The sequence below is a fragment of the Bombina bombina genome, chromosome 5, assembly GCF_027579735.1.
Source record: "Bombina bombina isolate aBomBom1 chromosome 5, aBomBom1.pri, whole genome shotgun sequence".
Lineage (NCBI taxonomy): Eukaryota > Metazoa > Chordata > Amphibia > Anura > Bombinatoridae > Bombina > Bombina bombina.
This window is the reverse complement of record NC_069503.1, coordinates 1,151,903,353-1,151,922,335: the sequence shown is the minus strand read 5'-3', so window position 1 is coordinate 1,151,922,335 and position 18,983 is coordinate 1,151,903,353. Positions and strand designations below refer to the sequence as shown.

General features: G+C 40.6%; 1 protein-coding gene across 1 annotated transcript in view; it reads right to left on the bottom strand.

The window, feature by feature from the left end:
* The window catches only part of SCRIB (scribble planar cell polarity protein), a 746,390-nt gene that overhangs the window by 40,832 nt on the left and 686,575 nt on the right, over positions 1–18,983 (bottom strand). The window contains exon 45 of the mRNA XM_053715486.1: positions 9,945–9,996. Within this exon, the coding sequence (XP_053571461.1) occupies positions 9,945–9,996 (52 nt within the window). The remainder of the gene's footprint in view (positions 1–9,944; positions 9,997–18,983) is intronic.

Genomic DNA, 18,983 nt, shown 5'->3' with positions numbered 1-18,983 from the left:
GATGAAGGATCAGGCTTTTGTTCTTTGTTGAAACGAAAGGAACGAAAAACGATTATTAGCCCTGTTTTTACCCTTAGATTTTTTATCCTGTGGTAAAAAAGTTCCTTTCCCACCAGTAACAGTTGAGATAATAGAATCCAACTGAGAACCAAATAATTTGTTACCCTGGAAAGAAATGGAAAGTAGAGTTGATTTAGAAGCCATATCAGCATTCCAAGTCTTAAGCCATAAAGCTCTTCTAGCTAAAATAGCTAGAGACATAAACCTGACATCAACTCTGATAATATCAAAAATGGCATCACAGATAAAATTATTAGCATGCTGAAGAAGAATAATAATATTATGAGAATCATGATCCGTTACTTGTTGCGCGAAAGTTTCCAACCAAAAAGTTGAAGCTGCAGCAACATCAGCCAATGATATAGCAGGTCTAAGAAGATTACCTGAACACAGATAAGCTTTTCTTAGAAAGGATTCAATTTTCCTATCTAAAGGATCCTTAAACGAAGTACCATCTGACGTAGGAATAGTAGTACGTTTAGCAAGGGTAGAAATAGCCCCATCAACTCTAGGGATTTTGTCCCAAAATTCTAATCTGTCAGACGGCACAGGATATAATTGCTTAAAACGTTTAGAAGGAGTAAATGAATTACCCAATTTATCCCATTCTTTAGAAATTACTTCAGAAATAGCATTAGGAACAGGAAAAACTTCTGGAATAACCACAGGAGATTTAAATACCTTATCTAAACGTTTAGAATTAGTATCAAGAGGACCAGAATCCTCTATTTCTAAAGCAATTAGTACTTCTTTAAGTAAAGAACGAATAAATTCCATTTTAAATAAATATGAAGATTTATCAGCATCAATCTCTGAGACAGAATCCTCTGAACCAGAAGAGTCATCAGAATCAGAATGATGATGTTCATTTAAAAATTCATCTGTAGGGAGAGAAGTTTTAAAAGATTTTTTATGTTTTCTAGAAGGAGAAATAACAGACATAGCCTTCTTGATGGATTCAGAAACAAAATCTCTTATGTTATCAGGAACATTCTGCACCTTAGATGTTGAAGGAACTGCAACAGGCAATGGTACATTACTAAAGGAAATATTATCTGCATTAACAAGTTTGTCATGACAATTAATACAAACAACAGCCGGAGGAATAGCTACCAAAAGTTTACAGCAGATACACTTAGCTTTGGTAGTTCCAGCACTAGACAGCGATTTTCCTGAAGTATCTTCTGACTCAGATGCAACGTGAGACATCTTGCAATATGTAAGAGAAAAAACAACATATAAAGCAAAATTGATCAAATTCCTTAAATGACAGTTTCAGGAATGGGAAAAAATGCCAAAGAACAAGCTTCTAGCAACCAGAAGCAATGAAAAATGAGACTTAAATAATGTGGAGACAAAAGCGACGCCCATATTTTTTAGCGCCAAATAAAACGCCCACATTATTTGGCGCCTAAATGCTTTTGGCGCCAAAAATGACGCCACATCCGGAACGCCGACATTTTTGGCGCAAAAGAACGTCAAAAAATGATGCAATTTCCGGCGACACGTATGACGCCGGAAACGGAAAAGATTTTTTGCGCCAAAAAAGTCAGCGCCAAGAATGACGCAATAAAATGAAGCATTTTCAGCCCCCAGGGAAAAAAGAGTCAAATTTTTAAGGTAAGAAAAAATGTTTGAGTAAAATGCATTATCCCAAATATGAAACGGACTGTCTGAAAATAAGGAATGTTGAACATTCTGAGTCAAGGCAAATAAATGTTTGAATACATATATTTAGAACTTTATAAACAAAGTGCCCAACCATAGCTTAGAGTGTCACAGAAAATAAGATTTACTTACCCCAGGACACTCATCTACATGTTTGTAGAAAGCCAAACCAGTACTGAAACGAGAATCAGCAGAGGTAATGGTATATAAATAAGAGTATATCGTCGATCTGAAAAGGGAGGTAAGAGATGAATCTCTACGACCGATAACAGAGAACCAATGAAATAGACCCCGTAGAAGGAGATCACTGCATTCAAATAGGCAATACTCTCCTCACATCCCTCTGACATTCACTGCACGCTGAGAGGAAAACCGGGCTCCAACTTGCTGCGGAGCGCATATCAACGTAGAATCTAGCACAAACTTACTTCACCACCTCCATAGGAGGCAAAGTTTGTAAAACTGAATTGTGGGTGTGGTGAGGGGTGTATTTATAGGCATTTTGAGGTTTGGGAAACTTTGCCCCTCCTGGTAGGAATGTATATCCCATACGTCACTAGCTCATGGACTCTTGCTAATTACATGAAAGAAAAACGCCTTATCCTGATGAAAAATCAGAAAAGGAGACTCACAAGAAAGAGCAGATAAATCAGAAACTCTTCTAGCAGAAGAGATAACCAAAAGGAACAACACTTTCCAAGAAAGTAATTTAATGTCCAGAGAATGCATAGGCTCAAACGGAGGAGCCTGTAAAGCCTTCAAAACCAAATTAAGACTCCGAGGAGAAATTGATTTAATGACAGGCTTGATACGAACCAAAGCCTGTACAAAACAATGAATATCAGGAAGTTTAGCAACTTTTCTGTGGAACAGAACAGAAAGAGCAGAGATTTGTCCTTTCAAAGAACTTGTAGACAAACCCTTATCTAAACCATCCTGAAGAAACTGTAAAATTCTAGGAATTCTAAAAGAATGCCAAGAGAATTTATGAGAAGAGCACCATGAAATGTAAGTCTTCCAAACTCGATAAAAAATCTTTCTAGACACAGATTTACGAGCCTGCAACATAGTAATAATCACCGAGTCAGAGAAACCTCTGACTAAGCGTTCAATTTCCATACCATCAAATTTAATGATTTGAGATCCTGATGGGAAAAACGAACCTTGAGATATAAGGTCTGGCCTTAATGGAAGTGGCCAAGGTTGGCAACTGGACATCCGAACAAGATCCACATACCAAAACCTGAGCGGCCATGCTGGAGCCACCAGCAGCATAAACGATTGCTCCATGATGATTTTGAAAATCACTCTTGGAAGAAGAACTAGAGGCGGAAAAATATAGGCAGGTTGATAACTCCAAAGAAGTGTCAATGCATACACTTCTTCCGCCTGAGGATCCCTGGACCTGGATAGGTACCTGGGAAGTTTCTTGTTTAGATGAGATGCCATCAGATCTATTTCTGGAAGCCCCCACATCTGAACAATTTGAAAAAACACATCTGGGTGAAGAGACCATTCTCACGGATGTAAAGCTTGATGACCGATATAATCCGCTTCCCAACTGTCTATACCTGGGATATGAACCGTAGAAATTAGACAGGAGCTGGATTTTGCCCAAGCAAGTATCCAATATACTTCTTTCATAGCCTGAGGACTGAGAGTCCCACCCTGATGATTGACATACGCCACAGTTGTGACATTGTCTGTCTGAAAACCAATAAATGTCTCTCTCTTCAAATAGAAGCCAAAACTGAAGAACTCTGAGAATCGCATGGAGTTCCAAAATATTGAATGGTAGTCTCGCCTCTTGAGATTTCCAAACCCCTTGTGCTGTCAGAGATACCCAGACAGCTTCCCAACCTAAAAGACTTTCATCTGTTGTGATCATGGTCCAGGTTGGATGAACCAAAGAGACCCGTAGAACTATACAATGGTGATCTAACCACCAAGTCAGAGATAGTTGAATATTGGGATTCAAGGATATTAAATGTGATATCCTAAAATAATCCCTGCACCATTAATTCAGCATTAAAAACTGGAAAGGTTTCATATGAAAATGAGCAAAGGGAATCAAATCCAATGCTGCAGTCATGAGACCTAAAACTTCCATGCATATAGCTACTGAAGGAAATAATAGAGACTGAAGGTTCCGAGAAGCTGAACCCAATATAAATTGTCTCATGTCTGTTAGAGACAAAGACATTGACACAATCTATCTGGAAACCTAAAAAAAAGGTGACCCTTGTCTGAGGAATCAAGGAGCTTTTGATAAAATGATCCTCCAAGCATGTCTTTGAAGAAACAACAGAAGTTGAATCGTATTAGATTTTGAAGAACGAAAAGACTGAGCAAGTACCACAATATCGTCCAAATAAGGAAACACTGAGAACCTTTGAAAAGATTCTTAGAGCTGTCGCTAGGCCAGAAGGAAAAGCAACAAATTGGTAATGCTTGTCTAAAAAAGAGAATCTCAGAAAATGAAAATAATCTGAATGAAAACAGAATATAAAGATATGAATCATATAAGTCTATTGTAGGCAAATAATGCCCTTGCTGAACAAAAGGCAGAATAGACCTTATAATCACCATTCTGAAAGATGGTACTCTAACATGACAATTTGAAAAGTTTTTTCTTTCTTTGGGACAATGAATAGTTCTGAACAAAACCCCAGACCCCGTTCCTGAAACGGAACTGGTATGAAAACCCCAGATAACTCCAGTTCTGAAACACACTTCAGGAAAGTCTGAGCCTTTACTGGAATAGCTAGAATATGTGAGAGAGAAAAAGACTTCTCACAGGCGGTCTTACTCTGAATCCTATTCTGTACCCCAATCTAAGAAGTTTGGACCGAATTGAACCAAACAACTTTAGAAAAATCTTAACCTGCCCCCTACCAGCTAAGCTGGAATAAGGGCCGCACCTTCATGCAAATTTGGGGGCTGGCTTTGATCTCTTAAATGGCTTGAATTCATTCAATTTTGAAGAAAACTTCCAATTAGAAACATGTTACTTGGGAAAGAATTAGGTTTCTGTTCCTCATTAAGAACAAAAACTAATATAAGCTTAGAACTTAATCTTGAAGCAAAAAAACTCCCTTCCTCAGAGTAACAGTTGAAAGTATTGAATCCAAGAAGAAAGAAGGGTACTATTTGGACCCCTGGAAAACTATCCTTGTAGATAGAACCAAAGAACTCTTATCCAGAATCACTTTCCATCTGTAAGAACCAGAAAGTACAACAATATCTCTAAAAGAGAGATAGCTGCTTGAAATATGGCATCTAAACCAATATCTAGGTAGGTCGTTGCTACAAATCCTGAGACTTAATCCTTGTCAAGGAGCCCCCAGAATTTAGAGAAGATTCTGGAGACTGAGGCAGGACTAACCGAAGAAGCCACAAACTGAAAGGCTTGACTAGAAAGGCAAAGCTCATGAACTTGATGATCCCTGTGGATGGGAACATGATATACGCATCCATCCAGTCTATAGTTGTCATGCTGACCCTCTTACACCCAGGAAAGCATAGAACCAATAATCTCTGATTGAAGGATGGTACTGATGAGACACTTTAGGTCTAGCAAGGACGAGAAGTGCCTTTAATTTGTTATAAATTAAAAAGTTACACAAGCATAAGGAAAGAAATAAAAATTAGTTAGAGGTTAACCCCATAGGAGCCTCTAACATGATATATAAGAGCCCAAATATAAATACAGGGAAATACATATTAACCCCTAGTCTCCTGTCACCATCCAGTGCCTGCATACTGCTTTCAGATATCCTTCTAAAGGATATATATGTCCCATATAAGTTGCAGAGAGGGATCTATTTTAAACACTTTTTAGTGCAAGTCTCCCAGCCCCAGAAGACAAAAAGGCACTTACCTGTATTCTAGCCGTCCGGCAGGACGACTCACAAGGCATGAGAGGATGCAACTCCTCACAGAGACCTGTGGAAAAAGGAATGACAGAGTAAGTCTACTCTGGTATTCTGACATAGGGAAGCAATCTGTTAGGAAAACGCAGCAAAGTCCACTTTACCAGTCCCTAACTGCTTTAAAGCTACCACAGCCCTGCTGAAGAGACTAACGTGGAGTACAGCTATAAACAGATTGTGATGGAAGATCAGAGCAATCCTGCCCTGACTTCAAAATAAAAAAATCTTGATTGTAGAAATTCATCAGGACACCTAATTACTTCAGCTCCTTGCACTAGAGGCAAAGAGAATGACTGGGGGATTGTGGGTAGGAAGTGATATTTATCAGCTTCGCTGTGGTGCTCTTTGCCTACTCCTGCTAGTCAGGAGTGATATTCCCAACAGTAATTGATGATGATCCATGGACTCACCGTGTCATTAGAAAGAAATATATTTAGACCATGTCAAAATTCAAGATTAAAACTATGAAGCTCTTCTAAATAGAAAAGCTAAAAACATAGATTTGAAATTCATCTTAAATGACAACAAATATAGTATCATAGATAAAATTAATACATTTTCAAGTAAATGAACAGTGTTATATACTTCCGAATCTGCAAACTGCTTATACTAACTGTCCAACAATAAAGCTGAGAGAGCAGCAATGTCAGTCATAGATATAGCTGAACTAAGAATATAAACAGTATGTAAAGATGTTCTTTAAGGTAAGATTGAAACTTAAAAAGATCCTGAAAATAAGTACTAACTTCCATAGAAATAGTAGTACATTCCCAAAAAGGAATCAGGTTTAAACCATTCTAGCAAACATATCAGATGTCATCTAGAATAGGGAAAACCCTCAGAAATCTTTAAATGAATAGAACATATTTAATAGGAGGACTAGACTCCTAATACCTAAAATTAACAAACCTTCCTTAATAATGAACCAAAAATTTTCAATTATAAAAATAAAAAAAGAAGATTTGTAAAATACAGTCTCTGATGCAGGATCCTTTGAGCCAAAGAAACCCTCATCAGTAGAATAAACTTAAGTATGCTCGCGGTCAAAACAAAATTGATTAAATTTTATAACAATTTTGGAAAGACCTTATAAGTTTGACCTTATAAGTTTATTTGAAGACACAAACAGTCATAGCCTTCTTATGATAGCAGTAATAACATGTGAAATCCGCAGAATTAATCAGGTACATTAAACTGAAAAATCTAAATCAGTTAATGTATTTGTACATATATATAATTAATATCAGCATGAAATAAGGTAAATAAATGCCACATAATTGAGCTGAAGAGAATAAAATCAGCTTGACAATAAAAAACACTTAGCTTGTTAAAGAAATGTGTTCAGGGCATCTTAGTTTCTACAGAGTCAGGATCAGTCTGAGACAACTTGCAAAATGTAAAAGGAAAAAATTAACATTTAAACAAAATAACCAATTTCCTCATACAGCAGTTTAAGAATGGGAAAAAATGCTTATGCTAAAAAAAGTATTACGCACGGCGCAAAAGGAAGTGAACATTTTTAGGCGCCAAACCAACACCAGGAAATGATGCAACTCGCGTCATAAAAAGCAGGACTTCGCGCCAAAACAACTAGCATCAAAGACGCAGGAAATGACGATACTTGCGACACTATAGCCGAAAATTTGCGGGGGGAAAAAAAAATAGTGCCAAGAATGACGCAATTAATAATAACACCACCACCACAGGAGGCAAAGTTTGTAAAACTGAGGAATGAGTGTGGTGGGAGGTGTATTAATAGGCATTTTGAGTTTTGGGAAACTTTGTCACCTCCTGGTATGAATGTATATCCCATACATCACTAGCTCATGGACTCTTGCCACTTACATGAAAGAAATCCCTGACCCTGGCAGAAAACCAGATAGCTGCTGAGCCGCAGAATATCCCAAAACGGAGGATATATGATGAAATTATAAACCCTTTCTGAGGGTAGCAGGTCCCACTAGGTCCCTGAATCAAAATGAAGTCCTTCTTCAGATATGTTCTCCTGTATTGAGGTAAACAGGAAAGGACTTACCCTCCAGGGTCTTCTGCTGTGGAGCAGTCACAGCAGCTTCTGTGAGCCTCAACTGACCGCTGACAGGGACCTGAAAAAAACAAGAAAAACAGAGTAACCAACTCTGGTTTTCTATATAAGGGGTAACATACATTGTTGGAGTTAAAGTAAGGACTACCTCACCGAACTCCAACTGCTAATAGCTACCATTACTCTTACTTAAAGGGACATAATCCTCATATGCTAAATCACTTGAAACTAATGCAGTATAACTGTAAAAAGCTGACAGGAAAATATCACCTGAGCATCTCTATGTAAAAAAGGAAGATATTTTACCTCACAATCTCCTCAGCTCAGCAGAGTAAGTTCTGTGTAAACAGTTATACTCAGCTGTTCCCAGCTGCAGGTAAAAAAAATAAAAAAATGAAGAAATGAACAGCAGCCAATCAGCATCAGCAGTGCTGAGGTCATGAACTCATACTGTGATCTCATGAGATTTGACTTAACTCTCATGAGATTTCATTGTTACACTGAATAGGGAAATAACATGAGTGCACGAGGCTCATCCTTTCAGCTGTCCCAGGACAGACATGCTAATATGCTGCTTAGAAATCCTTTACAATGGGAGGTGGCTACTGAGGAACTTTTGAGGTAAAATATCTTTCTTTTTTACATAGAGATGTTCAGGTGATATTTTCTAGTCAGCTTTTTACAGCTATGCTGCATCACTTTCAAGTGTTTAAACATTTGGGTATTATGGCCCTTTAAGAGATTGACATGGACACAGCATAAGCCAAATCCTTGCTTGCAGGGAAAAGTACCCATTAAAGGATTAAATATCTTCAGACACCATCTTCACACATCCTCCCGTGACAGAGGCATAGAGAACGACTGGGGATTATGGGTAAGGGAAGTGACACTTAACAGCTTTACTGTGGTGTTCTTTTCCTCCTCCTGCTGGCCTGGATTTGAATTCCCACTAGAAATTAGAATGAATTTGTGGACTCTCCATGCCATAGGAATGAAATGGGCCTCAAATAGGTCTGCGGACCGCTCTCACAGAAGAACACCCGAAGCACCTAAATTTTTCACTTTCCTCCTGCAAAGGCAAATATAAGACTAGTTTATCAGTGAGGTGGTAGGATTTTTAAGTGCTCTTGGAGTTTTGGGGATATTTGCCTCCTCCTAGTGACCAGGAGTGGAATTCCCAGGAATAATGGCTCATGGGATCTCACCACCTTTATGAAAGACAAATACTTTATTTTAGCAATGTTCTTGAAGTTTGTTCTACTTTTATCAGATGTATATAGGGTTCATGACATAGCCAGGGTGGAAGACATTGGCCTTAAAGTTAAATACCAAGGTGCAAGGGCACTGCCTATTTGTACAAATGTATTTTATTTAAATACCCATTCCCTCACTTTACCTACCTATGTACTTTGCGTAAGACAACAGGCATGAAAAGGAGCCAAAAGTGGGCAGAGCAGGGCAGGTTGGCACCTATGAGATTTAACAAGGGGTCCATAGATCTTCCTCTGTAGCCTCTTCTAAATAACATCTGCAAACCACTACAATTATTGAACGCTCCTGAATTTCATACCATTCTGCCAACCCCGTGATATTTATGTTGTAAGAGTTCCAGGACTGGAGGAAGATGGAATTATTATGAACTCACTTTTCCAACTTCACTGTACTGAGGTAAACTAACCAGCCTATAAAAAACTGAATGCATTGTACTGTAAAACTGTCTATTCAGTTCCCAAACATCCATTTTAGCTGCTTGAGTAACTGTTTACAAATAGCTCCTTGACTTTTATTTTGGTAAATGAAATAGATGTTTTGCCTACTGAGATCACCACCTATACTGAAAATGTCAATATTGCAATACTGTCTTTAGAAAAGATATGTAAACAAGAAGAATCAACAGAAACCAACCTCCCAATGGGGGTGAGAGAGGACACAGATCTTATCAAAAGGTTTTCCTGCAGCTGATATGTATAAAACAAACTTTAATCAGCTTTTTGCTTGAGTATTACAATGTCTCTGAGGCAAATTATTCGACTGCTGAACTTCATCTAAATCCTTATAAGATGAACCCACTGTAATGTTTTATTACGGAGCAGGAGCCTCTGTAATGAAGGGTGTGGTATGGAGAATACACAGACTAAATTATAAGTAAATAGTCATAGCACAACATGAGGATGATAAAATAATTTACTGATAACATGTGTCCCCCCGCCCCCCCATTCCCCTCACTCTGTTGCACTCACCTGATGTTCTGCTGTCCACAGAGTACTTCAGGCCCGGAGATGGCTCTGGGGACTACGATAGAGACATAGGTTAGACGTGGCAGGTTACATACAATAACAAAGGTCAGGAAATGAGGGGTTAAAGGGACCCAGTTATGTCTCCTCTACAGGTTCACATGAATCATTAATTTGTATAGAATCACTCTTTTGGTTGTTGTTTTCTGATTACGTAATTCCTCTATGTCACCCGCTCTATGTGCAGAGCTTTAGGGCCATGCTGAAAACAGACCTTTCATATTCCGCTGCCTCAAGCACAAAACATATAAGAAGCCCGCTAGTCTGAAAACGATACCATAATAATAGGATATTGGTGACAAGAAACGGTCTTGGAGACATCACTGTGTCCATTTAACAGACACCTCAGGAAAGGTGTGCGGCATACCACTTGCTCCTCCAAAAAGCGTGCAAGGAAACAAGATGAACGATAGTAAGCAAAGGGAGATGTATGAAAAACTGACAAATGCAGATAAATAGCTACTCACACAGCAAGACATAACGCTTATATAAATGACAAGTTTATATTAAAGGGTTTATCAAAAACACAGGATAATCACAAATATCTGAGAGTAAGAACCAGCCAGTGATAGACAATATACACTAAGGATAAACCAGACCTATCATAGCAAAGTCAGCCAGCCCTACACATACTACAAAGACGATCCAGGGCAGCAGTCATAGAAATCCTACTACGTGACCAAACTAGACTTTCTACCAATGACAGTGTAAAGACAAGAAAAGCCAGGTAAGAGATATTAGAGACTGCCGGTACAACCAAGGATTCACATTCACATCACAAACAAAAAGGAGAAGGCTGGTCTGTAACTGTACTAAGTTCACCTGGTAAGGATAAAATAGAACATCCTAAATAACAGATTATATCCAAGGTGCAACAGACTGTAATGACAAACTAAGTATATCCGAAGTGCTACAGACTGTAATGACAAACTAGGTATATCCGAGGTGCTACAGACTGTAATGACAAACTAGGTATATCCGAGGTGCTACAGACGGTAATAACAAACTAGCTATATCCGAGGTGCTACAGACGGTAATAACAAACTAGCTATATCCAAGGTGCTACAGACGGTAATAACAAACTAGCTATATCCAAGGTGCTACAGACGGTAATAACAAACTAGCTATATCCGAGGTGCTACAGACGGTAAAGACAAACTAGGTTTATTCGAGGTGCTACAGACGGTAATGACAAACTAGGTTTATTCGAGGTGCTACAGACGGTAATGACAAACTAGGTTTATTCGAGGTGCTACAGACGGTAATGACAAACTAGGTTTATTCGAGGTGCTACAGACGGTAATGACAAACTAGGTTTATTCGAGGTGCTACAGACGGTAATGACAAACTAGGTTTATTCGAGGTGCTACATACGGTAATGACAAACTAGATATATCCGAGGAGCTACATACGGTAATGACAAACTAGGAATATTTGAGGTGCTTCAGACAGTAATGACAAACTAGGTATATCTGAGGTGCTTCAGAAGGTAATGACAAACTAGATATATCCGAGGTGCTTCAGAAGGTAATGACAAACTAGATATAACCGAGGTGCTACAGACGGCAATGAAAAACTAGCTATATCTGAGGTGCTTCAGACAGTAATGACAAACTAGGTATATCTGAGGTGCTTCAGACGGTAATGACAAACTAGGTATATCTGAGGTGCTTCAGACAGTAATGACAAACTAGGTATATCTGAGGTGCTTCAGAAGGTAATGACAAACTAGATATATCCGAGGTGCTTCAGAAGGTAATGACAAACTAGATATAACCGAGATGCTACAGACGGTAATGAAAAACTAGGTATATCTGAGGTGCTTCAGACAGTAATGACAAACTAGGTATATCTGAGGTGCTTCAGACGGTAATGACAAACTAGGTATATCTGAGGTGCTTCAGACAGTAATGACAAACTAGGTATATCTGAGGTGCTTCAGACAGTAATGACAAACTAGGTATATCTGAGGTGCTTCAGACGGTAATGACAAACTAGGTATATCTGAGGTGCTTCAGAAGGTAATGACAAACTAGATATAACCGAGATGCTACAGACGGTAATGAAAAACTAGGTATATCTGAGGTGCTTCAGACAGTAATGACAAACTAGGTATATCTGAGGTGCTTCAGACGGTAATGACAAACTAGGTATATCTGAGGTGCTTCAGACAGTAATGACAAACTAGGTATATTCGAGGAGCTACAGACGGTAATGACAAACTAGGTATATTCGAGGAGCTACAGACGGTAATGACAAACTAGGTATATCCGAGGTGCTTCAGACAGTAATGACAAACTAGCTATATCCAAGGTGCTTCAGACAGTAATGACAAACTAAGTATATCTAAGGTGCTACAGACGGTAATGACAAACTAGGTATATCCGAGGTGCTACAATCATTAATAATGACAAACTAGGTATATCAGAGGTGCTACAGACAGTAATGACAAACTAGGTATATCCAGGGTGCTACAGACAGTAATGACAAACTGCAGCTTACTGATGGGGTTACAGACGTTAATGACAAACTAGGTATATCCGAGGTGCTATAGATGGTGATGACAAACTAGGTATATCCGAGGTGCTACAGTCAGTAATGGCAAATTAGGTATATCCGAGGTGCTACAGACAGTAATTAAAAACTAGGTATATCCGAGGTGCTACAGACGGTAATGACAAACTAGGTATATCCGAGGTGCTACAGACAGTAATGACAAACTAGGTATATTCGAGGAGCTACAGACGGTAATGACAAACTAGGTTTATTCAAGGTGCTACAGACGGTAATGACAAACTAGGTTTATTCAAGGTGCTACAGACGGTAATGACAAACTAGGTTTATTCGAGGTGCTACAGACGGTAATGAAAAAACAGAATTTATGTTTACCTGATAAATTACTTTCTCCAACGGTGTGTCCGGTCCACGGCGTCATCCTTACTTGTGGGATATTCTCTTCCCCAACAGGAAATGGCAAAGAGCCCAGCAAAGCTGGTCACATGATCCCTCCTAGGCTCCGCCTACCCCAGTCATTCGACCGACGTTAAGGAGGAATATTTGCATAGGAGAAACCATATGGTACCGTGGTGACTGTAGTTAAAGAAAATAAATTATCAGACCTGATTAAAAAAACCAGGGCGGGCCGTGGACCGGACACACCGTTGGAGAAAGTAATTTATCAGGTAAACATAAATTCTGTTTTCTCCAACATAGGTGTGTCCGGTCCACGGCGTCATCCTTACTTGTGGGAACCAATACCAAAGCTTTAGGACACAGATGAAGGGAGGGAGCAAATCAGGTCACCTAAATGGAAGGCACCACGGCTTGCAAAACCTTTCTCCCAAAAATAGCCTCAGAAGAAGCAAAAGTATCAAACTTGTAAAATTTGGTAAAAGTGTGCAGTGAAGACCAAGTCGCTGCCCTACATATCTGATCAACAGAAGCCTCGTTCTTGAAGGCCCATGTGGAAGCCACAGCCCTAGTGGAATGAGCCGTGATTCTTTCGGGAGGCTGCCGTCCGGCAGTCTCGTAAGCCAATCTGATGATGCTTTTAATCCAAAAAGAGAGAGAGGTAGAAGTTGCTTTTTGACCTCTCCTTTTACCGGAATAAACAACAAACAAGGAAGATGTTTGTCTAAAATCCTTTGTAGCATCTAAATAGAATTTTAGAGCGCGAACAACATCCAAATTGTGCAACAAACGTTCCTTCTTTGAAACTGGTTTCGGACACAGAGAAGGTACGATAATCTCCTGGTTAATGTTTTTGTTAGAAACAACTTTTGGAAGAAAACCAGGTTTAGTACGTAAAACCACCTTATCTGCATGGAACACCAGATAAGGAGGAGAACACTGCAGAGCAGATAATTCTGAAACTCTTCTAGCAGAAGAAATTGCAACTAAAAACAAAACTTTCCAAGATAATAACTTAATATCAACGGAATGTAAGGGTTCAAACGGAACCCCCTGAAGAACTGAAAGAACTAAGTTGAGACTCCAAGGAGGAGTCAAAGGTTTGTAAACAGGCTTAATTCTAACCAGAGCCTGAACAAAGGCTTGAACATCTGGCACAGCTGCCAGCTTTTTGTGAAGTAACACAGACAAGGCAGAAATCTGTCCCTTCAGGGAACTAGCAGATAATCCTTTTTCCAATCCTTCTTGAAGGAAGGATAGAATCTTAGGAATCTTAACCTTGTCCCAAGGGAATCCTTTAGATTCACACCAACAGATATATTTTTTCCAAATTTTGTGGTAAATCTTTCTAGTTACAGGCTTTCTGGCCTGAACAAGAGTATCGATAACAGAATCTGAGAACCCTCGCTTCGATAAGATCAAGCGTTCAATCTCCAAGCAGTCAGCTGGAGTGAAACCAGATTCGGATGTTCGAACGGACCCTGAACAAGAAGGTCTCGCCTCAAAGGTAGCTTCCAAGGTGGAGCCGATGACATATTCACCAGATCTGCATACCAAGTCCTGCGTGGCCACGCAGGAGCTATCAAGATCACCGACGCCCTCTCCTGATTGATCCTGGCTACCAGCCTGGGGATGAGAGGAAACGGCGGGAACACATAAGCTAGTTTGAAGGTCCAAGGTGCTACTAGTGCATCCACTAGAGCCGCCTTGGGATCCCTGGATCTGGACCCGTAGCAAGGAACTTTGAAGTTCTGACGAGAGGCCATCAGATCCATGTCTGGAATGCCCCACAGCTGAGTGACTTGGGCAAAGATTTCCGGATGGAGTTCCCACTCCCCCGGATGCAATGTCTGACGACTCAGAAAATCCGCTTCCCAATTTTCCACTCCTGGGATGTGGATAGCAGACAGGTGGCAGGAGTGAGACTCCGCCCATAGAATGATATTGGTCACTTCTTCCATCGCTAGGGAACTCCTTGTTCCCCCCTGATGGTTGATGTACGCAACAGTTGTCATGTTGTCTGATTGAAACCGTATGAACTTGGCCCTCGCTAGCTGAGGCCAAGCCTTGAGAGCATTGAATATCGCTCTCAGTTCCAGAATATTTATCGGTAGAAGAGATTCTTCCCGAGACCAAAGACCCTGAGCTTTCAGGGATCCCCAGACCGCGCCCCAGCCCATCAGACTGGCGTCGGTCGTGACGATGACCCACTCCGGTCTGCGGAATGTCATCCCTTGTGACAGGTTGTCCAGGGACAGCCACCAACGGAGTGAGTCTCTGGTCCTCTGATTTACTTGTATCTTCGGAGACAAGTCTGTATAGTCCCCATTCCACTGACTGAGCATGCACAGTTGTAATGGTCTTAGATGAATGGCGCAAAAGGAACTATGTCCATTGCCGCTACCATCAAACCGATCACTTCCATGCACTGCGCTATGGAAGGAAGAGGAACGGAATGAAGTATCCGACAAGAGTCTAGAAGTTTTGTTTTTCTGGCCTCTGTCAGAAAAATCCTCATTTCTAAGGAGTCTATTATTGTTCCCAAGAAGGGAACCCTTGTTGACGGAGATAGAGAACTCTTTTCCACGTTCACTTTCCATCCGTGAGATCTGAGAAAGGCCAGGACAATGTCCGTGTGAGCCTTTGCTTGAGGAAGGGACGACGCTTGAATCAGAATGTCGTCCAAGTAAGGTACTACAGCAATGCCCCTTGGTCTTAGCACAGCCAGAAGGGACCCTAGTACCTTTGTGAAAATCCTTGGAGCAGTGGCTAATCCGAAAGGAAGCGCCACGAACTGGTAATGCTTGTCCAGGAATGCGAACCTTAGGAACCGATGATGTTCCTTGTGGATAGGAATATGTAGATACGCATCCTTTAAATCCACTGTGGTCATGAATTGACCTTCCTGGATGGAAGGAAGAATAGTTCGAATGGTTTCCATCTTGAACGATGGAACCTTGAGAAACTTGTTTAAGATCTTGAGATCTAAGATTGGTCTGAACGTTCCCTCTTTTTTGGGAACTATGAACAGATTGGAGTAGAACCCCAGCCCTTGTTCTCTTAATGGAACAGGATGAATCACTCCCATTTTTAACAGGTCTTCTACACAATGTAAGAATGCCTGTCTTTTTATGTGGTCTGAAGACAACTGAGACCTGTGGAACCTCCCCCTTGGGGGAAGCCCCTTGAATTCCAGAAGATAACCTTGGGAGACTATTTCTAGCGCCCAAGGATCCAGAACATCCCTTGCCCAAGCCTGAGCGAAGAGAGAGAGTCTGCCCCCCACCAGATCCGGTCCCGGATCGGGGGCCAACATTTCATGCTGTCTTGGTAGCAGTGGCAGGTTTCTTGGCCTGCTTTCCCTTGTTCCAGCCTTGCATTGGTCTCCAAGCTGGCTTGGCTTGAGAAGTATTACCCTCTTGCTTAGAGGACGTAGCACTTTGGGCTGGTCCATTTCTACGAAAGGGACGAAAATTAGGTTTATTTTTTGCCTTGAAAGGCCGATCCTGAGGAAGGGCGTGGCCCTTACCCCCAGTGATATCAGAGATAATCTCTTTCAAGTCAGGGCCAAACAGCGTTTTCCCCTTGAAAGGAATGTTAAGTAGCTTGTTCTTGGAAGACGCATCAGCTGACCAAGATTTCAACCAAAGCGCTCTGCGCGCCACAATAGCAAACCCAGAATTCTTAGCCGCTAACCTAGCCAATTGCAAAGTGGCGTCTAGGGTGAAAGAATTAGCCAATTTGAGAGCATTGATTCTGTCCATAATCTCCTCATAAGGAGGAGAATCACTATCGACCGCCTTTATCAGCTCATCGAACCAGAAACATGCGGCTGTAGCTACAGGGACAATGCATGAAATTGGTTGTAGAAGGTAACCCTGCTGAACAAACATCTTTTTAAGTAAACCTTCTAATTTTTTATCCATAGGATCTTTGAAAGCACAACTATCCTCTATGGGTATAGTGGTGCGTTTGTTTAAAGTGGAAACCGCTCCCTCGACCTTGGGGACTGTCTGCCATAAGTCCTTTCTGGGGTCGACCATAGGAAACAATTTTTTAAATATGGGGGGAGGGACGAAAGGAATACCGGGCCTTTCCCATTCTTTATTAACAATGTCCGCCACCCGCTTGGGTATAGGAAAAGCTTCTGGGAGCCCCGGGACCTCTAGGAACTTGTCCATTTTACATAGTTTCTCTGGGATGACCAACTTGTCACAATCATCCAGAGTGGATAATACCTCCTTAAGCAGAATGCGGAGATGTTCCAACTTAAATTTAAACGTAATCACATCAGGTTCAGCTTGTTGAGAAATGTTCCCTGAATCAGTAATTTCTCCCTCAGACAAAACCTCCCTGGCCCCATCAGACTGGGTTAGGGGCCCTTCAGAACCATTATTATCAGCGTCGTCATGCTCTTCAGTATCTAAAACAGAGCAGTCGCGCTTACGCTGATAAGTGTTCATTTTGGCTAAAATGTTTTTGACAGAATTATCCATTACAGCCGTTAATTGTTGCATAGTAAGGAGTATTGGCGCGCTAGATGTACTAGGGGCCTCCTGAGTGGGCAAGACTCGTGTAGACGAAGGAGGGAATGATGCAGTACCATGCTTACTCCCCTCACTTGAGGAATCATCTTGGGCATCATTGTCACATAAATCACATTTATTTAAATGAATGGGAATTCTGGCTTCCCCACATTCAGAACACAGTCTATCTGGTAGTTCAGACATGTTAAACAGGCATAAACTTGATAACAAAGTACAAAAAACGTTTTAAAATAAAACCGTTACTGTCACTTTAAATTTTAAACTGAACACACTTTATTACTGCAATTGCGAAAAAACATGAAGGAATTGTTCAAAATTCACCAAATTTTCACCACAGTGTCTTAAAGCCTTAAAAGTATTGCACACCAAATTTGGAAGCTTTAACCCTTAAAATAACGGAACCGGAGCCGTTTTTAACTTTAACCCCTTTACAGTCCCTGGTATCTGCTTTGCTGAGACCCAACCAAGCCCAAAGGGGAATACGATACCAAATGACGCCTTCAGAAAGTCTTTTCTAAGTATCAGAGCTCCTCTCACATGCGACTGCATGTCATGCCTCTCAAAAACAAGTGCGCAACACTGGCGCGAAAATGAGGCTCTGCCTATGATTTGGGAAAGCCCCTAAAGAATAAGGTGTCTAAAACAGTGCCTGCCGATATTATTATATCAAAATACCCAGAATAAATGATTCCTCAAGGCTAAATAATGAATCGATTTAGCCCAGAAAAAGTCTACAGTCTTAATAAGCCCTTGTGAAGCCCTTATTTACGATCTTAATAAACATGGCTTACCGGATCCCATAGGGAAAATGACAGCTTCCAGCATTACATCGTCTTGTTAGAATGTGTCATACCTCAAGCAGCAAGAGACTGCTCACTGTTCCCCCAACTGAAGTTAATTGCTCTCAACAGTCCTGTGTGGAACAGCCATGGATTTTAGTGACGGTTGCTAAAATCATTTTCCTCATACAAACAGAAATCTTCATCTCTTTTCTGTTTCTGAGTAAATAGTACATACCAGCACTATTTCAAAATAACAAACTCTTGATTGAATAATAAAAACTACAGTTAAACACTAAAAAACTCTAAGCCATCTCCGTGGAGATGTTGCCTGTACAACGGCAAAGAGAATGACTGGGGTAGGCGGAGCCTAGGAGGGATCATGTGACCAGCTTTGCTGGGCTCTTTGCCATTTCCTGTTGGGGAAGAGAATATCCCACAAGTAAGGATGACGCCGTGGACCGGACACACCTATGTTGGAGAAATTAGCTATATATGAGGTGCTACAGACAGTAATGACGAACTAGGTTTATTCGAGGAGCTACAGACTGTAATGACAAACTAGGTATATCCGAGGTGCTACAGACAGTAATGACAAACTAGGTATATCTGAGGTGCTACAGACAGTAATGACAAACTAGGTATATCCGAGGAGCTACATACGGTAATGACAAATTGGGTTCAGTGTCCCTTTAAAAATAATCTGTGCAACAAACATTGAAGAAAAAAAAATATTAACTAGTTTTATC